The 27,551-nt window shown below is 43.5% G+C and overlaps 1 protein-coding gene and 1 pseudogene across 1 annotated transcript; one reads left to right on the top strand and one right to left on the bottom strand.

Moving 5' to 3' along the window:
* Positions 1 to 1,587: 1,587 nt before the first annotated feature.
* Positions 1,588 to 27,151, top strand: LOC129149571 (tripartite motif-containing protein 75-like; annotated as a pseudogene).
* Positions 9,166 to 22,599, bottom strand: LOC103301154 (zinc finger protein 791-like). Its single transcript, XM_054718019.1, has 5 exons — positions 22,459 to 22,599; positions 13,256 to 13,382; positions 12,770 to 12,842; positions 10,134 to 11,318; positions 9,166 to 10,067 (listed from the first exon to the last, which is right to left on the bottom strand). Exons 1-5 carry the CDS (start codon positions 22,459 to 22,461, stop codon positions 9,602 to 9,604), a joined length of 1,854 nt encoding a protein of 617 aa, XP_054573994.1. The 5' UTR covers positions 22,462 to 22,599; the 3' UTR covers positions 9,166 to 9,601.
* Positions 27,152 to 27,551: the final 400 nt, after the last annotated feature.

Consider the following 27,551-nt stretch of genomic DNA (forward strand, 5'->3'; position numbering starts at 1 on the left):
TTGTTGCCTGGTGGACACCTATGGGCTTGCAGGAAAAGCCACCCTATGTGGGTCTTTAATGTTGAATTCTGAACATCTGTAAAGCTTCCACCCGACATCAAGGGAAATGAAGCAGTCACTGGTGGTTTTGAGGATAGTCTTGGCTGGCAGAGCAAAGATTGAGAAAAACACAAAACCAATGTACACAAAAGCTCTATGCTTCTGGCCATCTCCTTTATACAAGTGGATTCAAAACCAATCCAATCCTATTTCACGTCTGCATTCAAGTTTCATGGAAGTGCGGCCTTGGCAATTTCTAACACGGAACCATAAAGGCACCAGATTGTGCAAAATGTAGTTCATAACATTCCTCATGTTGACCTAACAGAGTCAGAAAGGGTCATCTCTGACTCTAGATCTTACTGTCCAATCACAGGTATTCTCTTCTTAATGCAAACTTCATAGTCCAAACCCAGCCAAAAGCAATGACAAAAAGCAAAGGATGTAGATGAAAATAACTCACATGGGACTCTACAGTGCACTTTGCATACTTACAAATATATGGCAAATATTTATTGACTAAAAGAATACTGAATGTTGCCCTAACCGGTTTGGCTCAGTGGATAAAGCATTGGCCTGTGGACTGAAAGGTCCCAGGTTAGATTCCGATCAAGGGCATGTACCTTGGTTTCGGGCACATCCCCAGTAGGAGGTGTGCGGGAGGCAGCTGATTGATGTTTCTCTCTCATCAGTGTTTCTAACTCTCTTTCCTTCTCCCTTCCTCTCTGTAAAAAATCAATAAAATATGTATTTAAAAAAAAGAATTCTGAATGTTAACTGCAATTGAAATATTACAAAAACATTTATTGACAAGAAAATGGAGTAAGCCTCTTCTGGTCAATGAAAAGGCACTTTTCTGTTAAGGTAGAATATAGATTTGAAGGAGGCATATTCATTCAATGTTTGCCATGGAAGGCCCATAGGAAAAAATGAACAAATATCAAAGAAACATTTTTCTTTTCTTATTATTCCATTGACTTTTTCAAGAATGGAAGAGAAAGGGAAAGACAGAGAGAAACACTTATGAAAGAGAAACACATCTATTGGTTGCCTATCGCATGAGTCCCAGCCAGGAAAGCGCCTGCAACCAAGGTACCTGCCCTTGACTAGAATAAAATCAGAACCCTTTGGTCTGCAGGCTGACACTCCAATCATTGAGCCAAATGGATTAGGGCTGTCTTATACCTTTTAAATATATTTTTGTCGATTTCAAATAGAAAGGGAGAGGGAGAGGGACACAGAAACATCAATAAGAGAGAATCATTGATCAGCTGCCTCCTGGAGATTGAGCCCCCAAACAGGGCATATGCCCTGAGGAGAAATAGAACCATGGCCTCCTAGTATATAGGTCGAAACTCAACCACTAAGCCACACTGACAGCTATACATGCCAACTTTAGTGCCTGTAAGTTAGAAAGAACAAATTACATGGTAGCTATTAACACCTCAAGTGAGGATCATTTCCTTCATCTATAATATGGTAGAGAACCTAGATACAATTCTATATAATAAAAGCCTAATATGCTAAGTGTCCCACCGTTCTTCGACTATGATGCGCATTGATCACCAAGGGGCAAATTCTCCAACCGGTATTTTAGCTTGCTGCTGGGGCCCGGCCTATTGGGACTAGGCCAGAGGGCTAGACACACCGTGGAGCCCTCCCTGACCCCAGGTGTGCACAGGTGGGGTCCCTAGGCCTGGCCTGAGCCCTCTCACAATCTAGGAACCCTCAGGTATGTTGGAGAGCCAGTTTTGCCCGATTCCTGCAGGACAGGCCCAGGGACCCCACTGGTGAACGAATCCAGGCACCGGCCCTCTAGTGAATCTATAATAAAACACTGAAAACTGATTATTATCCCTGTGATGTAATTTTCCAAAAAACAATTATTACCACATTAAAAAATATGTTTGTGCCAAGAGAAGTAAGGAATCTATTTCTTTGTTTCTTCCCGTCAAGAAGCCATTTGTCTTTTACCTCTCTACCAATGCTCTCAAATAATTTTCAAATGCTATCCAAGATTTTGGTTTCTAACCCTGGAATAGTTTTTTATTTACATGTTTTTATTGATTTCAGAGAGGAAGGGAGAGATAGAAACATCATGATGAATCATGATCGGCTGCCTCCTGCAATGACCCCTAATGGGGATCATCCACGTAACCCGGGCATGTGCCCTTGACCTGAATCAAATCTGGGACCCTTCAGTCCCCAGGATGACCACCTAGCCACTCAGCAAAACTGGCTAGGGCTTAGTATGTCTTTTTATTACAGGAATTTCTCAGCTCAGAACCTAGGAGGATAGAGGGACAATTGTATTTCCTTATACAATATACTGTAGAGGAGTAAGGTTGAAAAAGCAAACTAAATTTGGCAAATGTGAATTTGGAGCCATTATAAATTCTGTTTCAAGACCAGTGTTTTCTTAAACTTCTATATCCTCATAAAACAAAAAATTATAGTGATATTCTTCTTCTTATATACCTGACTCTTAAGAGGTTGGGATTGTATGGGAGGAACAAATTTCCCATATGCCATTCTAGGCTGGTCTTGTTGTATTGCATATTAGTGAGCTTGACAAGACACCTTAATCAGCCAGTTAGTTAGGAGTCATCTTTATTGCATACAGGTTCAAAGCAGATTACCTCTGTCAAATTCTGAACATCCAAAGGAGGAAGCATTCCCTTTTTATATCTTTTTTAGGTCCTTGTGTAAGTTATTTTTACAATTTGTAACCTTGAGAACATATCATATCTAACAAACACCTGTAACCTTGAGTATATATCATATTTATACAGACACCTGTAACCTTGAGTATCATATCTATACAGGCACCTGGCATCCATATCAGCATATCAGTTAGATGGCTAGCTTGCAAGGTCAGACAATTAAGTTTATCTTTTCTATTGAAGCAAAAAACAGTTATTTTACAGTCCAAAAATAACAGAGTTGACCTACAGAATAAGAGACTAAGAATAATAGAGTTGTTCAAACAGCAGTTTTCCAAGGGAGGGATTACTATGCTTCAGTTTAAGAATTAAATTGACATTAAACACATTTGTTGCAGGCGATCGGAACAGCAACAGATGCCTGACCATTAGGGTCAGCCAAACCTGGGTTCAGCAACCTTGGTACTTGGGTTCTGGCTGGGAAAGAATTAGGAGCCAACACCCCAAACTGTCAGAGAACATTTCTTTGGTAAATCACAGAGATAGAAGAAGTAATTCCTAGAACAAATGGGCTGAGGAAACAAATTATAGAGGTAAAGGAAGGTCCCTTGGAGCTGGGGAGTGAGGAAGCTAATGGTAACATGCCTGTGGGGGCGAGGGAGGGTGAAGGAAAAGGGATGAGGGTGCTCTCAGGAGCTTTCTCAGACCTAAGGGTTTTATGGCAGAGATTTCAGGGGAGGGACCAGGGGAAGAGCTCAATAGAATATTCTGCAGTTTCCCAGGTGTGTCCTTTCAGGGTTGAGGTCGCCACTGATTGATTGGCAGGCACCAGGGCAAGGGCTCATTATTCAATGCAGCTGGTCATGAGGTTGATTTTATTGCTTACCTGGGCCTGGAGCTGAAATAATACTGAGGAATAGAGGTTGTCTACAGGGAGGAAAGGTCAGGGGGCCTACTCTGTGGATATGCCGGGTGAGGAAAAGTCACCCTGTCCTAGACTCTGGATTCCAATAATTACAGGCTGTTGTTGTTTCTTGTGCTTAAGCCCCCATCCAGAGGCTTAATGAGTTTGCTGACCACTGCCCTGGGGGAAGGGTCCCACCCCACAATTGATTGTTCCTTGCTAGGCACCTGGGGCTTTTCCACCCTGGTGACCTTCTGTACTAGCCCTTCTTCCTTGCTTTGCTCATGCCTGTCTAACTGCCTAACACGGATTAACAAGGAAAAAAAAAAAAAACACTATTTTTTTTAAAAATATGTTTTTATTGATTTCAGAAAGAAAGGGAGAGGGAGAGAGATAGAAACATCAATGATGAGAGAGAATCATTGAGTGGCTGCCTCCTGCATACCCATACTGGGAATCGGGCCCACGCAGAAGGTCTACATTTACAAAATAAAGGGAAGGGAGCCCCTCCTTCAGAGAGGGAAGAGGAAAGCCCAAAGGGAATAGGAAAGAAGAGGAGAACCTCAGGTACCTCAGCTGTGGTTTGAGCTCTGAGGTTGCTATAGTGACCAATCCCAGAATAGTGACCAATCAGAGGGGATATCAAGGCACAAAGAACTACAGCCATTATGAACCATAGAAAAAAGGACTTAGTGGAATTCTCTCCCCCTCCCCATATGGGAGTCTGTGCTTATTTCTCAATAAATTTCCATCCTTTACTATACCACATTTTGTCCATGGTTCCCTTCTTTTTTAAAAAAATATATTTTATTTATTTTTTTACATAGAGGATGGTGGAGGGATAGAGTTAGAAACATCAATGAGAGAGAAACATCGATCAGCTGCCTCCAGCACGCCCCCCACTGGAGTTGTGCCCTCAACCAAGGTACATGCCCTTGACCGGAATCTAACCTGGGATCCTTCAATCCGAAGGCCACCACTCTATCCACCGAGCCAAACCAGTCAGGGCGGTTTTATTCTTCTGTTTTATTACATAAACTAAAGTATTACAAATAGTAGTATGTATGTCTCATTTCATAGTTTCATTCTTCAACTCCACCTGGGCTAGGACCCAGGAATCATCCTGCCCAGAATACCATGCTTTCCAGTCCAATTTTCGCATTTCAATGGCATATTTTGAGGGGGCATGTTCTGAACCCCTTCAGGATGTAAAATAAATTCTCCCAGGTTACATGGAGAGGTGACCAAGGCTGCATTGTAATTTGGGTGTGGTCCATCCCTCTGTCCCAGAGCCTGTGCCCTTTCCATAGCCCCATGTGGGTGAGTGGAAAGTAGATGGGATTCATGGATGGTGGTGACCAGTGGGTGGAAGTAGATGGGCTTGATGATAAAAGCATGAGAATGAAAGATTGGGGTTAGGAAAGAGAAATCTGTGTTTGACTGGAATATGGTAGTGGATAGGACGACTTGAAATAAACTCAGGGATTGAAGGAAGAAATATTTTCCCACACACAACAACTAATGATTTCAGGCGACAACTGTTCTTCTGACCAAGAAAGCTAGTTAGATGGCTTCATTTTCTTTGAGCTTCCAAATCTGGAGGTGCAGTTGTCCAGCTGAGCTGTGACTAGCTGCAGGTTGGGGGAAGGGCCTCTCTTGGCAGCTGGAATTGAAAGGCCATGGGACTCGCAGGACTCATAGGCCACCATCTAAGTGAGGACTGAGATTTCCGGGGCATCCACTTCTCACTGCAGAGCCCAGCTTCCCGAAGAAACCCACCTCAGTCCAGTCCTTCATTCAGAGCCCACTGGCGGTTGAAGCAGCTCTTGCAGGACTCCCAGCAGAAATCAACTATCCCATCTGTCTGGATGACCTGAGAGGCCCTGTCACCATCGAAGGTGGGCACAACATCTGTCACTCCTGCATCCAGCAATCCTGGGCTGATCTACAGGACAGGTTCCCTTGCCCTGTGTGCTGTCACCCATGCGAAGAGAGGCATGTGAGGAGCAACAACCAGCAGGAAGGATGGTTGACATCACCGAGCTCCTCCAGACCACCAGGGGCAAGAAGAGGCAGGAAGAGGGGTGCTTGTGGGACAAGCACAACAAGGTCCTGACTATCTTCTGAGAGAAGGACCTACAGCTATTCTGTCCACTGTACACTCAGGCCCCTGACCACTAGGGCCACCAGGTGAGGGCCCTGGAGGAGGCTGCCTCTCATAATAGGCAAAGGCTCAGCAGTTACATTGAGCCCCTGAAGAAGCAAGTGGCTGATGTTCAAAAATTAATAAGTATTCAAAGCAAAAATAAAAACAAAATTTCTTAGAACTGAGAGAGAAGGTGGAAAACAAAAAGCTGGCATTACTCTCTGAATTTGAGCACCTGAGGCAGTTTTTAGAACATGATCAAGAAGCACATCTTTTGAGATTAGCCGATAAAAGGCTATTGAACAGAAACTCTGTGCTAATATAATTACATTTTCCAAGAACAATTCCACATCCAAAGACCTACTAAGTAAGGTAGTAGAGTGCACTGCGCTGATGGAAGTGGAATGGGTCTTTATTTATCTTCCACGACTCCCCATTTCATGCTCCTTTTCTAGCCTGAATGAGATTACCGGAGTGCCCCACAAATAGACTCCGAATGAAACATACTACTCTTTAATATTTAGTTGTAATTTTTCTCATGCTGCTTTGTCTTATTTTGCATGACTACATTGAAGGGGTTGGGCCTACAATACAGTGTCTTTTCTCTGTCTCCTATTTGATGTTCAAAAAATACATAATGTCTATATCAAAGACACTGTCCAATGGATCGCACAGGAAATATAAGTCCATACAAATAGCACCCATCGTTCTCTAATTCACATCTGCAAGTGAAAGGGGAAGGGAAGAGGTCTCCCGAAGACAAATCATTTCATTTCCTACCTGTAGAACATATCTCTTGTTTTTGCCCACACCATATCTCTTCTCTCTTCTTTTGTGACAAAAACTCTATTTTCGTTGGGGACCCACCATCTATCTCTGCATTAAGTCTCAATGGGGACATCTTTCAATACTCTTCCCCCTCCCCTGGCCTAGGGGTGGTCATGGGACTAAAGAGATCTGGGCAATTCAACTCTGTGGGCAGTAGAGCCAAGGGAGACCCTGGTTAACAGGGATCCATTCCAGGGCAGACCCTGACAGGACTTGAGCTGCCCTTGTTGGGTCCTTTCAGAGGCCTGTGTTCATCTGCCCCATTTCAGAGAAATGCCTGCCTTCCTTCAGTTAGACAGAGTTGGTTTCACTGCTTGCAAACAATGAACTTCAACTAAAAAGCCTTCACCTTTTTGAAGTCATTGAAGTATCTGGGCCCATGGCATGTCATAATTTTTAGCTTTTTACTGAATGGTAGGATTCATATCCATAAAATACCAAAGCAGGCAACTTGCTCAGATTGACAGTGATTTAGCTGTGTAATTGTTGCTACAGATCCTAGAACTTTGTGGTAGCTTAGCATCAACCAAGAAGCTTTTAAGAAAAAAAATAATTAAAAAGAGATTTACTGCATGCGTTTTTCTAAATCTCTCAATTTACTTATTCATTTAATTTCCATACAGTGTCAGTTCATGAATCCCACCCTTAAAAATTTATAGAAACAATCAAATTGTCTTTAAAAACTTAATTCATTCTCTCAGAGACATACTTTAAAAAAATATATATTTTTATTGATTTCAGAGATGAAGTGAGAGGGAGATAGAAACATCAATGATGAGAATTATTGATCTGCCGCCTCCGGCATGCCCCCAACTGTAGCCCCCAACCCAGGCATGTGCCCTAGACCAGAATTAAACCTGGTACCCTTCTGTTCCCAGACCAAACCGAGCCAAACCGGCCTGGGCCACATTGTCTTTAAATGTGAGTCTCAAATATACTTCCAGGTAAAAAAGGAGGAATTTTTAGTCTTATTAGGAATTGTTTGGTCACTATTTATTCAAGATTAATAAAACAATGGTAATTTTTTAATTTTTTTTTTCATTGATTTCAGAGGAAGGGAGATAGAAACATCAGTGATGAGAGACAATCATTGACTCGATGCCTCCTGGACATCCACTACTGGGGGGGATTGAGCCCGCAACCCAGGCATGTGCCCTTGGCTGGAATCGAACCTGGGATCCTTTAGTCCTCAGGCAACGCTCTATCCACTGAGCCAAACTGGCTAGGGCTCCATGGTAACTATTTACAATCTTATAAGGTTGGAACTGTGTCTCAGGAGCCTCATCCTATCTAATAAAAGAGCAATATGCAAATTGACTGTCACTCCAATACACAAGATGGCCAGCAGGGGAGGAACCAGGCCTGCAAGGGAGGGCATTTGGGGGCAATCAGGCCTGCAGGAGAGGACAGTTGGGGGGGACCAGGTCTGTAGGGGGGGCCAGTTGGGGGTGACCAGGCCAGCAGGGGAAGAAAGTTAGGAGTGACCAGGCCTGCAGGGGAGGGCAGTTAGTGGCAATCGAGCCACCAAAGGAGGGCAGTTAGGGGCAATCAGGCTGGCAGGCGGGTGAGCAGTTGGGAGGCAGCAGTCCTCAATTGTGAGAGGGATATTAGACACCAGGATCAGGCCTAAACAGGCAGTCTGACATCCCTCGAGGGGTTCCAGATTGGAGAGGGTGCAGTCTGGGCTGAGGGACACCACAGCCCTGTGCACAAATTTCATGCACCGGGCCTCTAGTTCAGTGATAAGATCATAGTGATATTCCTATTAATTTGTTAATCCAAATTATTGCTTTAATGTCTCTCAACTTTGCATTTATCATGGTCACTCATTTTATTTTGTGCCAGCAGGGTAACTCAGTTAATTCTAGACATAAACAGGTTTCCCCTAAAAATGTTGTAATATACTTAAGATTTTTTGCAATTATGCTATCAATCTATACACTGTAAGACAGGGCACTGCATTCTAGTAATCTGCTTTGGATTCATCTAAGAAAGGAGACTCAAAAATCCTCTCATTCCTAACATGCCTGTCTAAATTCAAAACATCCCATGGTTTTTCTCCAAAGTCGGTTTCCTGGTGATGATAGCCACAGATCTGCCTGTGAGATGCTGGCGCCTGGCCTGCCTATTGCACCGTTCCAGGCACCACAGCCCTACAGAACCAAGGCAGGAGACTCGCAAGGAGGGGAGATTCGCCCCATGTGCCCCAGCAGGGTGCATACAGAGCCAGGACTGTGAGGCCAGGTGTACATCAGGTGATGCGCTCAATTCCCAGAGCACATGTGCACTGCACGTGAGCTGGGCACCTCCCTGGGTCCCGGCACCTCAGCAGCCACCACCCAGAATCCCATCCTGGAGGAAACCTGAAAAAATATGGCAGAAGTTGGCTGGATGGGACCCCACCCTGGTGCCTCCTCCTGCAACCACTCGCTCAAGGCCAGTCTTGCTCATGAGGCTTCTTTCCATCATATCTTCTTTTATGTCTTCCAAGATGGTAACACAACTGAAGGTTTCCCCACATTTCTGACATCATAAGGTTTTTCCACAGTATGTTTTCTTCCATGCTTTCGAAGAGCCTTGGATAAATAGAAAACTTTACCACATTCCTTCCATTCATAGAGCTTATCTCCACAGTGTGTGCTTTCATGTCTAGGACTGTGCAGGACAAAACCCATTGATGTATTTCTCTCACATCAATATTGCTCTGTCTTTTGCTCTAATTTCCACTCTCTCAAAGGAAAAATATCCTCAGGTGAGGATTAACCCTACCAGACTGCTATACCGATTTTTCGGTAATTTCTGAATCTGCCGCTATACCGCTGTACCTAATTTTCGGTACTTTGTGGTCTGGTAGGGTTAAAAAAAAAAAAAAAAAATAATTAGGATGGTCAAAGGCTTATCTATAATCTTTAGGCGATAGGGCTTATTTTCAGTGTGAGTTCTTTCATTCATTTTGATTTCTCTCCACTATTAAGTGTTTTTGTGAATTTGAAGGGGACTGAGATGAACAAAGGGTTTCCCCTATGGCTTACATTCAGAGGGTTTTTCCTTATTATGAATTCTTTCATGATATCGAAGGGAACGTGCATAAGACAAAGCTTTACCACATTCCTTACATTCATACGGTTTTTCCTTATTATGAGTTCTTTCATGATATCGGAGGTCACTTGGGTAAGAGAAAGTTTTACCACATTCCTTACATTCATGAGGCTTCTTTACGTCATGACTTCTTTTATGTTTCCCAAGAGAGCTGAGAGAAATGAAGGCTTTCCCACATTGCTTACATTCATAGGGTTTCTCCCCAGTATGCATCCTTTCATGATTTCTAAGAAAAGTGGAATGTCTGAAAGCTTTCCCACATTGCTTACATTCATAGGGCTTAGTATGAGTTGTTTCATGACTTTGGAGGGAAGCTGGATAAGAAAAAGCTTTACCACAATGGTTACATTTATAGGGTTTTTCCCCAGTATGCACTCTTTCATGAATTCTAAGGAAAGAGGGATAAAAGAAAGTTTTACCACATTCCTTACACTCATGAGGCTTCTTTCCGTCATGATTTCTTTTATGTGTTGCAAGAGAACTGGGAGAACTGAAAGCTTTCCCACATTGCTTACATTCATAGGGCTTCTCCCCAATATGCATTCTTTCATGATTTCGAAGAGACGCGGAATATCTGAAATCTTTCCCACACTGCTTACATTCATAAGGCTTCTCCCCAATGTGCATTCTTTCATGGTTTCGAAGAGAAATGGAATGTCTGAGAGCTTTCCCACATTGCTTACAGTCATAGGGTTTGTCCCCAGCATGCATTTTTTCATGATATCTAAGAGATGTGGAAAAACTAAAATACTTACCACAGTGCTGACATTCATAAGGTTTTTCACCAGTATGAATTCTTTTATGCTTTTGGAGGTAAGTTGAAGAAGAGAAAACTTTACCACAAAGCTTACAGTCATAGGGTTTTTCCCTGGTATGAGCTCTTTCATGAATTCTAAGGAAAGAGGGATAAGCAAATGTTTTACCACATTCCTTACATTCATGAGGCTTCTTTCTGTCATGACTTCCTTTATGATTTCCAAGAAAAAGAGAACTGAAGGCTTTGCCATATTGCTTACATTCATAAGGTTTCTTGCCGGTATGTGTTCTTTCACGATTTCTAAGTGAAGCGGAATTGAAAGCTTTACCAGATTTCTTATATTGATAGGGCTTTTCTTCAGTGTGTGTTCTCTCATTTTCTCCAGAGTACTTGGGAGAACTGAAAGCTTTTCCACATTGCTTACTTTGATACGGTTTCTCTCCACTATGAGTGTTTTTGTGAAGTTTAAAGTAACTAAGATGATTAAAGCTTTTCCCACATTGCTTACACTCATACAGTTTCCCAGCAATATGTGTTCTTTCATGATTTCTAAGGGAAGTTGAATAGTGGAAAGCTTTCCCATTGGGGCTGCCTTTATGTCTTCGAATATGTTGGTGAGGCTTGAAAGCTTCCTCAGGTTCCTTACATTTATAAGGGTTTTCCTCATATTCCTGAGACAGGTACAGGTTGGGTCCAATGTGAGAGCTCAGGTGGTTATTCAAGGATAAATAACCCATGAAGATTTGCCTACACAACGTTGATTTAGGTTGTTTTATTTCAGTAGGCATTTCCTTCTTTTCATTATGATTTGGGACCTGTCTGAAGTTTTCTCTGCATTGACTACCATCCTTCCTTGTACAGAGTCTCTCTACCATATGACTGCTGTAAAAATCAGAAGCATATTATTAATACTTTGTGAATGATTTAATATTTATTAATAGTATGACAATGACATTTTTACCATTTTCAAAGAATGGGTGGGGTTTCTGAAAGTGGATATCCTAAAACCTCTGAAATAGGCTGGATCATAGATACTATGAAAACACTTATATTCATTAATGGTATTTCTATATTTTGTTGCCAAGTGTAATTATTTTTTATACACTAAACATTAGGTCATATTTCAGAAAAAACATTGTAATGACATTATTCTAAGATTAATAAATTAAAACTGGGCTGATACAATTGGATTACCTGTATTTAAGATTGTTTTGTGGTTAAGTGGTTCAACATGGACCCACCCACCAGGGGGTTATGAATTCAATTTCCCAAAGAAACCACGGCTAGACTGCAGACTTATTAACTACAGTACAGGGCATGGAGGAGATAGCCAATTGATGTTTCTATCTCTCCCTTTCACCTCCATACATTAAAATCAATCCTATCTAATAAAAGAGTAATATGCAGATTGATCATCACTGCAACACACAATATAGCTGCCCCCATCTGGTCAAAGATCCTGCCTCCATGTGGACACAAGATGGCCACCACAAGATGGCCAGCAGGGGAGGGCAGTTGGGAGGCACCCGGCCTGCAAGGGAGGGCAGTTGGAGGGGGTGATCAGACTGGCAGGCAGAAGCGGTTAGGGGCAATCAGGAAGGCAGGCAGGCAAGCAGTTGGGAGCCAGCAGTCCTGGATTGTGAGAGGGATGTCCGACTGCCCATTTAGGCCCAATCCCGGTGATCGGGCCTAAACGGGCAGTCGGACATCCCTCAAGGGGTCCCATATTGGAGAGGGTACAGGCTGGGCTGAGGAATAACCCCCTCCGTGCACGAATTTCGTGCACCGGGCCTCTAGTAAAAACATAATTTTGCACGACTGGCATGGTTCAGAGGTTGAGCGTCAACTTCTGAACAAGGAGGTCATAGTTCGATTCCTAATCAGGGCACATGCCCAGGTTCTGGGCTTAATTCTGAGTGTGGGGTGCAGGAGGCAGTCATCAATAATTCTCCCTTATATATTATGTTTGTCTCTCTTTCTCCCTCCCTCTACCTCTCTGAAATAAAAACATATTAAATATATAAAAATATAAAAATGTATTAAAAAAAAAAAAAAAAAAGATGCTCTTGCCCTAACTGGTTTGGCTCATTGGATAGAACATCGGCCTGTGGACTGAAGGGTCCCAGGTTCGATTCCAGTCAAGGGCATGTACCTTGATTGTGGGAACATTCCCAGTGTGGGGTGTGCAGGAGGCAGCTGATCGATATTTCTCTCTCATTAATGTTTCTAACTCTCTATCCCTCTCCCTTCCTCTCTGTAAAAAAATCAATAAAATATATTTTAAAAAATAAAAAAAGATACTCTTAATGCTTTGGCATGTCAATGCAACTCACCTAAAATTCATCCCATAATTTTCATACTGATCTTCACTGTCATGGCCTTCACATTTTTCTTCTAAAATACATGCTAGAAAAAGCATTATAAAGTATTAAAGAATATAAAAAATGGTTAGGTTGTGGGTACACAATGAGCTGTGATCATTCCTACTTTAATTACAAATGTATTCCCTTCCCATATTTCAGTTCTTGAAACAGCCATTAATGAGCAAGCAACACTAGTTTTCTAGTTGACTACATAAGTAACAAGTTGTTGCATGCCAGAATTGCTCTGTGGTTGATGGTCAACCTATGAACTGGGAGGTCACAGGTCAATTCCCAGTAGGCCCGGTTTGCAGGCTAGATTTCCAGTGTAAGGTGCACAGGACGTGATCAATCATTATTTTCTCTCATCATTGATTTTTCCTCTCATTCTCTCCCTCTCCTTCATTTCTAAAATCAATAAAAATGTATTAAAAAAAAAAAAGAATTTGTGATACCTACCTACTGATGCCAGGTTCCAGAAGGTTTCCAGCATCACATCTGTGTAGAGTTTCTTCTGGTTCGGATCCAGGAAAGCCCACTCCTCCATGGTGAACTCCATATTAACATCCTTAAAGGCCACCGAGTCCTAAAACATCCCACATATGCATATAGGAGAATGGGTGAGACAGACAGCACTGAGGATCTATACATAATTTATAAGAAGTTCACATGGGAAATGTGGTCCCCAACATTCAGTCTATGACTTAATTTTAAGACTATTATTTAGTTGCCACACTCACTTCCTCATGAACACATGGAATTTATTGATAATTTATTGATAAGATTTTATTGTGATTACTTCAAGTCTTCATTCCTCTCTAATGTCAGGGTAAAGAGCACCTTGAACAACTTCTATTTAATAAATTAAAATTCTATTTTAAGCCCATCCATTCCTTGTGAAGACTCATTTCTATTATAACCACCATTTTGTACAGTAGTCCATGAAGCATACTGTCATATCTTCATAAAGCTCTAATGACTAATATAGGGAGCGCAGGAGCCGAGGGACATTGGCTGAGTCCAGCGGCATCAGCCAAGCCATGTCCTGGAGACATACCTTGCCAAAGGCAGGGATGTTGTTAGTCCTGACCTTTAGTTCAGGTGCCAGTGGGTGGGTGTGATTATCTAAGTTCACCCAGGTGTGGATGCAATTATCTGGGTCTAGTTAGTCTTGATGTTTACGAAACACCACAAGAATGAATATTGCAGCTATATCTTTAAGCATGATTTCACATAATTTCCTTTTGTCTTAAACTGTAGTAAAACTTTCTGGTATCATGCAGTATATAATAAACGTGCTGCACTAGCTCTGGGTCACTGTCTCTCCATCGGAGAACACTGTCCCATCTGGTCCCAGCTTTCCCCACTGTCCCTGTGTTGGTCTCTTTCTTTTTCTCAATCTTCAGTAGCCCCTACTCAGGACTCGTCCACTCTCTAGCCGTGCTGGTTGCGGCCAAGAGAGACCACTTATATCTGGTGCCCGAACAGGGACCTGAATACAGGGGAACTATTACAAGTCAGGCGAGGGGATGGCTACAAGGAGTGTGCACACAACAAACTCAAGAAGTAAGGTAATGAATTGAAGTAGCTGGGTGTAAAATATGGGAAATTCAGGGTCTCAGGAAAGAGATCTCCACCCTCAAATGCTTAGAACTATGATCAAAGCTTGAGGATGCTCTGTTAAGCATAGTCAAATTCGTGATTTCTTAAATTTTGTTAATGAAACTTGTCCTTGGTTTCCTGCACACCCCACACTCAGAATTGTAACACTGTAACCGGGTCCTGAACCTTGAGGAACAATTTAAAACTTGTCATGTCCAAGGGCCTTTATTGAAATCTGCAATCTTTTCATTCTTTTTTTAAAAATATATTTTTACTGATATTAGAGAGGAAGGGAAAGAAAGAGAGATACAGAAACATCAACAATGAGAGAGAATCATCCATGGGATGCCTCCTGCACGCCCCCCATCCGGGCATGTGCCCTTGGCCAGAAACAAACTCAGGTCGCCTCAGTCTGCAGGCTGATGCTCCACCCACTGAGCCAAATCAGCCAGAGCAAAAATCTGCAACATTTCCATGCTGAAGTGTCACATGATACCAATATACTGAAAATATCAGACGGAAAATTATAAAATTTGTCTAAACATTATATTCAACACTTGAGCTTAATACAAAATAAAATTATATATAAACTGTAATTGTAATGTAATCAATAAATGGAAGCATATATGGTGTTTATGGATAGAAAAATTAAAATCACTAAAATGTCCATACTACCCAAAGCAATCTATAGATTCAATGCAATTCCTATCAAGACACCAATGGTGTATTTCATATAACTAGAACAAATATTCAACAATTTCATATGGGACCACAAAACACCCTGAATAGCAACTGAAATCTTGACGAAAAACAAATGTGGATGAATCACACTACCTAATATCCAACTGTACTACAAGGCTATAGTAATCAAAACAGCATGGTCCTGGCATAAAAACAGCATATAAGTCAGTGGAATGGAACAGAGAGCCCAGAAATAAACCCATGCCTTTATGGTCAAGGAATACTTGACAAAGAGGCAAGAACACATAATAAAGTAAATATAGTATATTCAATAAAGGATGCTGGGAAAATGCAAAAAAAAAAAAAAAAGCTAAAGGAAAAAGGAAGAAACTGTAACAGCATCTTACACCATACACGAGAATAAACTAAAAATGCATAAAAGACTTAAATGTAAGACTCAAAACATAAAAATCTTAGCTGAAAAAACTGGCAATAAAATCGTGAACATTTCTCCTAGCAATACCTTTTCTGATATGTCTCCCCGGGAAAGAGAAACAAAAGAAAAAATAAACAAATGAGACTGCATCAAACTAAAAGGAAACCGTCAACAAAATAAAAAGGCAAACAACCCAGTGGGAGAACTTATTCACCAATGAAACCTGTGGTGAGGGGTTATTACCCAAAATATATAAAGAATTTATACAACCCAACACCAAAAAAATAATTTTTAAAAAGTGGTGGGTTCAGTTCCCGATCAGGGCACATGCCCCAGTTTAGTGTTTCATTCCCAATTGGGGTGTGAATGGGAGTCAAGCAATAGATGTTTTGCTCTACCTCTCTCCCTCCCTCCCCGCCCCCCCCCCCCCCCCCCCCCCCCCCCCCCCCCCCCCCAGTCATCTCTCCAAAATGAGTAAAAAACATACCCATCGGTGTGGATTTAAAAACATGACATAAAAAACAACAAAGAAAACAGCTAATTTAAAACAAAAATGGGCAAAGAACCTGGATAGATACTTCATCAAAGAGGACATACAGATAGCCAATACACATATGAAAAATGCAAATTAAAACCACACTGAAAAATCACCTCACACCGGTCAGAATGGCTATCATCAATACAGGCACAAATGACAAGTGTTAGTATGGAGTTTCCTCTAAACTTAAAAATACAGCTACCTACAGACCCAGCGATTTCACTTCTGGAATTATACCAAAGAAACTGCAAACACTAATGCAAAAGAAAATATGCACCACTGCGTTCATTGCAGCATCATTTGCAATAGCCCCGATTTTGAAAAAGCTCAAGTGCCCATGAGTAGGCGAGTGGATTTTTAAAAAAAGCCGTGGTCCAACTCAATTGAGTATTACTCAGCCATAAAAATGAAGGAAATATTACCCTCTGTGGACAGCACGGATGGACCTGGAGAGCATTATGCTAAGTGAAGTAAACCAGAAAGAAAAACATAAACATCACATGATTTCATTTACCTGTGGAATCTAAGGAAGAAAAAAAGCTAACGAAGTATAAAAAGACTCAGATATAGAGAACAGACTGACAGCTGTCAGAGGGAAGGGGGTTGGGAGACTGGATGAAAAAAAGGGGGAGGGATTAAGCAAAACAAACAAACTCTTAGACTCTGACAACACCATGGGAAATTACCAGAGGGAAAGGGGGGTGTGGGGAGGTAGAAGAGGGTAAAGGCAATCTATAGATTCCATGCAATCCCTATTAAAATACCAATGGCATATTTCATGGAGCTAGAACAAATACTCCAAAAATTTACATGGAATCAAAAAAGACCCTGAAGAGCTGCCACAATTTTGAGAAAGAAAAACAAAGTTGGAGAAATCACAACACAAGATTTCAAGTTATACTACAAAGCCGCCGAAACGAAAACAGCCTGGTACTGGCACAAGAACGGGCATATGGAGCAATGAAACAGAATAGAGAACCCAGAAATCGAACCAAGCCATTAAGCTCAATTAATATTTGACAAAGGAGGCAAGACCATACAATATAGTCAAGAGAGTCTCTTCAATAAATAGTGTTGGAAAAATTGGACAGACACATGGAAAACAATGAATCTAGACCACCAACTTACACCAAACACAAGAATAAACTCAAAATGGATATAAGACTTAAATGTAAGTCATAAAACCATAAAAATCCTAGTAGAAACCATAGGCTAGAAAATCTGAGACATCTCTTGTAGCAATATGTTTATAGACACATCTCCTAGGTCAAGGAAACTAAGGAGAAAATAAACAAATGGGACTACATCAAAATAAAAAGCTTCTGCACAGCAAAGAAATCATCAATAAAACGAAATGGGAGACCAATGTATGGGAGAACATATTTAGTAATGATACATCAGATAAAGGGCTAACCTTCTGCACTCGGATGTCGAGTGTGACTCGACACGGTAAGCATTAGAATAAAGGAATCGAGAAAAAAGCAAGCGAGTGCAAAGGGTTAATATCCAAAAACATATAAGAACTCATACAAATTAACAGAAGGAAGACAAACAATCCAAATAAAAAATGGGCAAAGGACCTAAATAGACACTTCTCCAAAGAGGTCATACAAATGACCAAGAGACATATGAGAATATGCTCAGTCATTAATCATCAAAAAAAATGCAAATCAACAGGACAATGAGATATCACCTCACAACTTGTCAGAATGGCTACCATCAACAAACCAACAAAAGACAAATGCTGGTGAGGATGTGGAGAAAAGGGAACCCTAGTACACTGCTGGTGGGAATGCAGACTGGTGCAACCATTATGGAAAACAGTATAGAGTTTCCTCAAAAAATTAAATATGGATCTGCCATTTGACCCAGTGATCCCACTTCATGGAATATATCCTAAGAAAACCTAAAACATCAATCAGAAACAATGTGTGAACCTCTATGTTCATAGCGGCACAATTTACAATAGCTAAAATCTTTTAACAGCCCAAGTGCCCATCAGTAGAGGAGTGGAATAGAAAGCTATGGTACATTTATAGCACAGAATACTATGCAGCAGTAAAAAAAAAAAAAAAAGAAGAATCTGCCGAGACCGGTTTGGCTCAGTGGATAGAGCGTCGGCCTGCGGACTCAGGGGTCCCGGGTTTGATTCCGGTCAAGGGCATGTACCTTGGTTGCGGGCACATCCCCAGTGGGGGGTGTGCAGGAGGCAGCTGATCGATGTTTCTCTCTCATCGATGTTTCTAGCTCTCTATCCCTCTCTCTTCCACTCTGTAAAAAATCAATAAAATATATTAAAAAAAAAAAAAAAAGAAGAATCTGTTACCCTTTGAGACAGCATTGAGGGACCTGGAGAGTATCATGCTAAGTGAAATAAGTCAGCCAGAGAAAGACAAGTATCAAATGATTTCACTGTTATGTGGAATGTAAGTAACAAAACATCTATCTTCTATATCTATAAAATCTATATCTATAAAAGGCTAATATGCTAAGTATTACCGTCCTGGTAATGACATCAAGTAGCAACGCCCAGCTTCCTCTCCCTAGCGACTAGCCTCCTTACAGTTTCTTCAGCACAGGAACACGACTTGCTTTATAGCAGGTGGAAACATTTACACTTTAACCAAATGTCTGTGAAGCGTTTTCACGTGCGTCATCTCATTTGATCCTCACAGAAGTCCGGGAGTAGGTACATAGGAGACTCGGTGGAATTCTATCTTCTTTTCATTAGCCGGAAGACAGCGATTTAGAAACCTTAGGAACTTGACCCGACTGAATAGAAGTAAGAAGTTGTGGACCTTGAAAATGACTTCAGGATTTCTCACTGCGCAGAATATAGTCAAACACTGCTGCATTTAAATATTTCACCCTTTGTCCTCCCTACATGATCTACAATAATAATCTGCTTCATGTTGATATTCATTGCTGTGTTGCTTGAAGTTGGGGTGCTTGACTGGGCTGGAAAAAGTTTAGCTACAGCAGAAAGCAGGTCTAATTAAGCAAGTTTATTCTATATAAAAGGCTACGTTTACTCGCGCCTACACGATACAGATAAAGGTCTCACTGGCGCCAATTGCACACGTGTGTTTCAATCTGTCATTGTCGATCATGAATTTGGTTGACACTTCTATTATAGAGAAAGGGAGAATAGCAATATTAAAATATTTCTTATAATTAATTTCCTTTCAATGTGCAATGAATTCGTACACTGGGCCACTAATAAACAGATCAAAGGAGTGGATCCAGAGACATGAAAGTATGGAAGAGAGTGCGGAATCTCAGAGGGAAGGCGGGAGAAGGTGGGTGGGTAGGATTTAATCAACTAAAGACTGTGAATGCATAACCCATGGACACAGACAATAGGGTGCTGAACAACTGGGAAGGGGAATGTGGGGTGGGGGGGCCGGGAGAGGGCTGGAGGGGGTCAATGGGGGAAAAAAGGTGATATATGTAATACTTTCAATAACAAATAATTATTTTTTTAAAAAGGAAGTACAAGTTGGTAGTTACAAAATAGTCAGGGGGATGTAAAGTACAGCATAGGAAATGTAGTCCATAATATTCTATTAACTATGTGTGGTATCTGATGGGTATTGGGCTTTGTAAGTTATGTACATGTCTAATCACTATGTTGACAACTGAAACTAATGTATTGTGTCAACTTATTGAAAAGAAAAATTTAAGTCCTAGCAAGTTTGGCTCAGTGAATAGAGCATTGACCTGTGGACTGAAGGGTCCCAGTCAAGGGCACGCACCTTGGAATCAAGTGCCCTTCACTGGCCTGAGCCCTGGTGGGGGCACGTGCAGGAGGCCACCAGTGGATGTGTTTTGCTAACATCTATATTTCTCTCTGTCTTTCCGTTTCTCTTTCACTCTCTCTGCGCCTTGAAATTGCCACTCTGTTGACTAATGAGTGTTTGCCAACCACTGGATAGGGGCTTAATCACAAGGAATAACAACAGCCTGTAATTATTGGAATCGAGAGTCTAGGTCAGTGGTCGGCAAACTCATTAGTCAGCAGAGCGGCAAACAGCAGCTCGAGAGCCACAGTTTGCCAACCACTGGGTTAGGGGGTGATCAGGCTGGCAGGCAGAAGCAGTTAGGGGCAATCAGGCAGGCAGGCGTACGGTTGGGAGCCAGCAGTTCCGAATTGTGAGGGGGATGTCCAAAGGAATCAGGCCTAAATTGTCAGTAGGACATTCCCCGAGGAGTCCCAGATTAGGGAGGGTGCAGGTTGGGCTGAGGGACAACCCCCCGCCCCCCACCCCCCCCCATGTACGAATTTCATGCACCAGGCCTCTGGTAAAACATATTTTAAAAAATAAATTCCCTTCTATAAAAAAATTACAGTGGATTTGAAAAACTGCAATCACCTAGTGACGTCATATCCATCACAGTGTCATACGGAAATGCATTGCTCAGATGTTTATGATGATGCAGGTGTAAACAAGCTTCCTGTGCGGCCAGTCCTATGAAAGTCCAGCACATACAGTTACGCTCACTACATAGAAACCTGATGACGATGAGCTGGTTCCTGTATTTGCTATACTATCCTCTTTATCTTTGTGAGCTTTCTACTTAGTGAAAGAAAACTTTGCTGTGAAGCAGTATGCTGTTTTACGCGGGCAGCAGCCTCAGAGGTCTTGTGCTGACTGTGCCTTTTGATTGCATCATTGCCTCCTGGGCTTGATTGAATCTGTGTTTTGTACATTTCCTGGCCTAAGTGTACAGTGTGATAAAGTCTACAGTCGTGCACAGTAACGTCCTAGGCCTTCATATTCACTCACCAATCACTGACTCCTGCAGAGCAGCCTCCAGTCCTGTAGCCCATTCAGGGTCAGTGCCCCACACGGATGTACCATTTTCTACCTTGCACACCACATTTTTACTGCACCTTCTCATAAATGCTTACTACCACTGCATTACAATTGCCTACACTATTCAGTACAGTAGCATGTTGTACAGGTTTGTTGCCTAGGACCCACATGTTACACCATATGGCCTAGGTGTGTAGTAGGAAACACCATGCAGGTGTGTGTAAGAGAACTGAAAACAACAAAACTGCCTCAAGATGGACTCCCCAGGTTCAGGGGTGCATGCCTGTATGTAACTGCAGTTTCACCTCTCCCAGGAGTAAAATTCTAACCCAGTCACTCTGCAACTTGCTGTTCAACACTAATCTGTCTAAAAGCCTCCTGCTGTTCCTTCCCCTAAGGAAGGTGACCCTGCCTGAAGCAATCTCCTCTTTTATTTGCTAATAACTCTCAAAGCCACTTCCTTTCTGCCTATTGTAAACACCTTCCACTTTGAACAGCTCCTGAGATTCTATTTGCCAGATGGGATGCCCCCGATTCATGAATGGGAATCAAGCCAGTTAACCTTCCACTTACTCAGCTGAATTTTGTTTTTAACCGTTTGAAAAGCACCACAAACAAATAGCTGATAAAGATGCTGTGACTCAGAAGGAGGGAACATGGTGGTTAGGATTTGGGGGAGAGACTGGAATTGCAGTATGTGTCTACCATTTTTCACTTTATCCAATCCCAGGGCTCTCCCTCCACCCTCCCCTCTTTGCTTTCTCCCACCTCTCTAATCAATCACCAATGGATTTCATGTAATCCATCTATGTCCCTTCCTTTGATTTCAATGTATAAAAATATATGAGAAACTGCCATTCTCTGGAGCATTATCCCAATCGGTTGAGATACTGCTCCCCTGATACTGTCAACAGTTTGGCTCAAATAAACTCACATAAACTCCTAACAGGTTTGAATGTTTTTTTCGTTAACATGTGAATGGGGAATCAAGTCACTTAGGCCTTCCAATTTACTGAGCTGAATTTTGTTTTTAACCGTTTGAAAAGCACCACAAAACAAACAGCTGATAAAGATGCTGTGACTCAGAGAAGGGAAGATGGCGTTCAGGATTCGGGGGAGAGACTGGAAATGCAGGCATTGGCTGCAGAGCATGGCCTTGGGGACAGAGGGGGGACTTGAGAGCCTGCTCCACAAACATCAAAACCCAGGAGAAAACGGGATCCTTCTGGGGAGAAAGGAGGGACAGGGGCCCCACAGACCACAGCTCCTCCCAGGCACGAACCGCGGAGACCGAGTCACCACTGTCCCCACTGACCCTCCCCGTGGTCACCGCACCAACTGCGGAGCCGCGGGATGTGGGTGCAGAGCTGCCCAGACTCGCTCCGCAGCCGAAGGCCCTGCCGCGGGGACAAACCGGACCCCGGGTCCCGGCTGGGCCCACACTGCGAGCCCGAGGGGCCTGCGGTTTCAGCGGAGCCCCCGGGCGCCTGGGGTCCGCAGGCCCCGGACCTGACCGAGGAGAGACGGTCCCGCCCCGGCGGCTCCACCCGCCCCTCCTCCCCGTCTCCGCGCCCGGCCGCACACTCACCATTTCTGGTTTCCTGGGCCCCCTGAGTCCCGCCTGCGGCTCCCACCACCTTACAGATCACAGCTCCACAGATGAGGACAGAACAAGGGAGATGCGATCCCAGTGCAGCTGAAGCAAAGGGAACAACAGGGTGGAAGCAGAGCTTAGCCCCACCCACCCGCTCCTACCCTCACCTCCACCCCCGCCCACACCGCTACTACTAGGACCACACTTCGCTGGACATCGCCCCCTAGCGCCCGAGGTGCACAGGCCTGAGCCCAAAGCAGCCACAACTCCTGTCCAGGGACATTTGCACTGAGAGGCAGGGCTGAGAGTCCCCAGGGAACAGTGGTCCTTCCTTGCAAACACACACACTGAAAAGGCACCTAATGAATCTGGCTCCATTTCGATCTTTCTTGACAACTGGAGTCTGACGTGTGCATTTGCCAAAAAGGTGCACAGGCTCAGGGACCAGGGATGCCTTAGGGTGGTGTCCTTCCAGAACTACAGCCAGATTCCCAAAAAGAGCATTAAAATCAGAAACAAGACATCATGTCCAGCGGGAAAAGTGACTTCTGTGTATTTAGAATGGTTAACTTCAGAAAATGTTTTTCACATGAAAAGATGTGTTCCCGCTGGTGATTCAGTCATGGTCCTCCGAGGTCATGAGCCACCCCTTACTTGTGGTTATCTTGTGGGCAGTTCCACTGACCCACGCAGAGCAAGGAGATGGGCCAGGTACAGAGGTCACCAGGGTGGAAGGCCCAGGTGTCCAGCAATGGGCAGTCAATTGTAGGGTGGGACCTTGTCCCCAGGGTGACTTTTCCTCCTCTAGCAGATCACTGGTCCTGGGGTTTGGACCCCCTGATCTTCCTTCCTAGAGATAACATCTATGCCTCATTGTATTTCAGCTTCAGACCTAGATAAGCAACAAATGCCAGGGCTGACATCAGGACCAGCTGCACTGAATAATGACCCCTGCACTTGTGCCAGCCAATCCATCAGTGGAGACCACATCCCTGAATGGACACACCTGGAAAGCTACAGAATATTCCATTCAGCTCTTGCCCTGGGACCTCCCCTGAAATCTCCACCCTAAAACCTTTAGGAAGGAGGACCCAGTGCACTCTCCCTCCCTGGAGCACACCTGTACCTTTCCCTTCCCTTCCATCTCCTCCCCCAGGCAGGTTACCATTAGGTTGCACTCCCAATCTCCAAGGGCCCTTCTGTTACCTCCTTAACTCCTTTCCTAAGCCCATTTCTTCTAAGAATTACTTCTCACACCTCTGTAATTTACCCAGTAAATGTTCTCTTACACTTTGGGTCTTGCTCTGATTTCTTTCCTAGCCAGAACCAAGTACCCAGGCTGCTGAACCCATGTTTGGTCTGAGCCCAGTCAGACACCTGGTGCCATTCCTGTTGCCTACCACAGTTACACTGTTTAATCCAGCAATAATGAGATTTATCAGAAAACTGGTTCCATCAATGTAAGAATCATTCAAACCTATAGAGAATTTTTTTTATTTTATTGATTTTTTACAGAGAGGAAGAGAGAGGGATAGAGAGTTAGAAACATCGATCAGCTGCCTCCTGCACACCCCCTACTGGCGATGTGCCTGCAACCAAGGTACATGCCCTTGACCGGAATCGAACCTGGGACCCTTGAGTCCGCAGGCCAACGCTCTATCCACTGAGCCAAACCGGTTTCGGCTATAGAGAATTTTTAAGTTCATGTCAGGAAGCAAAATGTCAATGAATCGAAGATAATGTCCCGAGTATGGCAGTTTGGTACCTTATTTTATACATTACAATAAAAAGAGAAGACCCAAGTGAGTAACATGAAATCCATTGGTGATAGATTAGGGAGCTGGGAGAAAGCAAAGCAGGGAAACCCCTTGGATAGGATGAAATTATATATATATATCTCCTATCTAATAAAAGAATAATATGCAAATTGACCATCACTCCAATACAAAAGATGGCTGCCCCCATGTGGACACAAGATGGCTGCCACCAGATGGCCAGCAGGGGAGGGCAGTTGGGAGGGACCAGGCCTGCAAGGGAGGGCAGTTGGGGGCAATCAATCCTGCAGGGAAGGGCAGTTGCGGGGGACCCAGGCCTGCAGGGGAGAAGTTGTGGGGGACCAGACCTATAGGGGAGGGCAGTTTGGGGAGACACAGGCCTGCAGGGGAAGGCAGTTGCGGGGGACCAGACCAGCAGGGGAAAGCAGTTAGGGTCGACCAGGCTGGCAGGGGAGGGCAGTTAGGGGTGACGGGGTCGGCAGGGGAGGGCAGTTGGGGGGGACCAGGCCTGCAGGGGAGGGCAGTTGTGGGGGGACCAGGCTGGCAGGGGAGGGCATTTAGGGGTGACCAGGCTGGCAGGGGAGGGCAGTTAGGGGTGACCGGGTTGGCAGGGGAGGGCAGTTAGGGGTGACGGGGTTGGCAGGGGAGGGCAGTTGGGGGGGACCCAGGCCTGCAGGGGAGGGCAGTTGTGGGGTGACCAGGCCGGGAGGGGAGGGCAGTTAGGGGTGACCAGGCCTGTAGGGGAGGGCAGTTAGGAGCAATCAGGCTGGCAGGGGAGCAGTTAGGCATCAATCAGGCTGGCAGAGGAGTGGTTAGGGGGTGATCAGGCTGGCAGGCAGAAGCGGTTAGGGGAAATCAGGAAGGCAGGCAGGCGAGCAGTTGGGATCCAGCAGTCCTGGATTGTGAGAGGATGTCCCAGATTGGAGAGGGTGCAGGCTGGGCTGAGGGACACCCGCCCGCCCCGTGCATGAATTTCATGCACCGGGCCTCTAGTGTATGTATGTGTGTATGTATGTGTGTGTGTGTGTGTGTGTGTGTGTGTATGTATGTATGTATGTGTGTGTATGTATATATATATATATATATATATATATATATATATATCCTACATAATAAAAGAGTAATATGTAAATTACCATCACTCCGCTATGCCCACGATTGGGCCAGCGGGAGGCGCAGGGGCCGGGACTCAGGGTGGCTGGGGTCGCCTATTGGGCCGGCGGCGGCGCGAGCTCAGTGTCTGTGCCATGGCTGTGCTGCAGCACAGAAGGGGCCTCTGGGGCAGTGAGCCCACGTCCTGCTGCGGACCATCAAAAGCGGGGAGCGAAAGCGGGGGAGCTGGCTGTTTGTCCGCTCCGGCACCAGCAGACAGACAGCCAGCTCTCCCACGATTGAAAGTGGGGAGCTGTGTGTCCGCTCTAGCACCAGCAGACCCCCTGCCATCAAAAGCGGGGAGCAGGCTGCTAGCAGTGTCCGCGGAGCATGCTAGGCTTTGCGGGGCAGTGGATATGGCCTGGATGGCAGGTTAGGCCTAGGGGACCCTACACGTGCATGATTTAATCATGCACTGGGCCTCTAGTGTGTGTGTGTGTATATATATATATATATATATATGATATTTTTTACATAGATGGTTGCAGGTCAGTTAATAGTTTGTTACAAAAGACCAGAGAAAAAACAAGAAACGCTTAGAGAAATGGAGTTATACTGCTTTATTTCGCCAGCGTTCTCAGTGGAGTCGCCTCAAAGAAAACCTGAGCAAAGCAATATGGTGGGAGCTTTCCTTTATATTCTATTGGTTTCTTTGTCCCCCAAATATGTTGTTTTTTTTCCAGACCTTACATTAGATGACTAGCCTACAAGGTCAGACAGCTAAGCTTATCTTTCTTATTCAAGTAAGCTAAAAAGCAAAGCTAATTTACAGAATAAGGGACCACCTAAATAGCAGAGAAATTCAAACAGCAGTTTTACAAAATAGAGGTTATTATACTTCAGGTTGACAACACAGTTTGGTTCTGCTTCTCTCAGAAGGCTCTAAATGTTGGGAAAGTTCAACTTAATGTGTTATAGGAAGAATTAGCCTTTACCCTTCTCAGTTAATGATTAACATGATAACAATAACAATGAGGGGAGTTATGGTCTCAGTCCTGCTGCATTGGTTGTGGACTGAGGGATCTGAAATAGGGGGAGTCACCCTGATGTTACAGAAAACTGGAGAAGAACCACACTTAGAGAGATGGAGTTATATTTTTTATTATTATTACACGCGGGCCCAGAGGAAAATGTCTCTCAAATTCTGGACCCCAACATGGAGGCACTTTCCCTATTTATATGTTTTTACCTTCTTTGTCTCCCAAATATGGGCTGTTTCCGGTCCCCTTTGCAAATTCTTAAAGAGCCCTATATGCTGGGGCTTTGAGACCTCAACCAAAGGCTTGGCCTTGTGCCAGTACTGATAACTTCATCCAGGGAAGGTTTAATGGCCTCTCTGAAGTGGGAATAGTCTTATTTTCCTTATTATTTAAGCAAGCAAGCATTTACAGAAGCCAAAATAGCAGGGTTAAAATTTCAAACAGCAGTTTTTATATAAGATGGATGCTTCACTAACATTGCCAATGTATGCTATCTTAGATGCAAAAGACAATGGACAGTGTAAGTAAGGGAAAGATTGCGTTTTGTCAGGGAGATCCTAGCCTGGGACATGGCTATCTGCCATAAACTGCTTCTAGTTAAAATGGTTTAATTTCAGACCTTCCTTTTTGGTTATTTTAGCTCTGAAGATTAGCTGATGAAGAAAAGGCTATTGAAAGACACTCAGCACTAATATAACCGCATTTTCAAAGTACAATTCCACATCCAAAGACCTACTAAGTAAGGTAGTAGAGTGCACTGTGCTGACGGAAGTGGAATGACTGTTTTGTTATATCCCACAACTTCCTTTCATGTTCCTTCTCCTCTAGCCTGAATGAGCTTTCTGGAATGCCCCACAAATACACTCTTATTCCCTTTTAGAATCCAACTCATCTTTCAAGATCCTAGCCAAACAAAACTTGTTCTCTGTAAATGTTGTCCAGACAAGTCTTTTCTACTTGAAAACTTGTATGAAACATACTACCCTTAATATTTAGTTGCAATATTTCTCATGCTGCTTTGTCTTATTTTGCATGACTACATTTGAAGGCATTGGGCCTACAATACAGTGTCTTTTCTCTGTCTCCTATTTGATGTTCAATAAATACATAATGCCTATATCAAAGACACTGTCCAATGGATCGCACAGGAAATATAATAAGTCCATAAAATAGCACCCAT

Source organism: Eptesicus fuscus, chromosome 6, assembly GCF_027574615.1.
Source record: "Eptesicus fuscus isolate TK198812 chromosome 6, DD_ASM_mEF_20220401, whole genome shotgun sequence".
Taxonomy (NCBI): Eukaryota; Metazoa; Chordata; class Mammalia; order Chiroptera; family Vespertilionidae; genus Eptesicus; species Eptesicus fuscus.

What these genes read in the sequence shown, in the direction of transcription:
- LOC103301154 (XM_054718019.1), bottom strand. An exon ending in CTGGAACCTGGCATCAGTAG is followed by an intron (nt 12,843 to 13,255) that starts GTAGGTATCACA and finishes TGCTTTTTCTAG; the next exon opens with CATGTATTTTAGAAGAAAAA. An exon ending in AATTATGGGATGAATTTTAG is followed by an intron (nt 11,319 to 12,769) that starts GTGAGTTGCATT and finishes TGATTTTTACAG; the next exon opens with CAGTCATATGGTAGAGAGAC.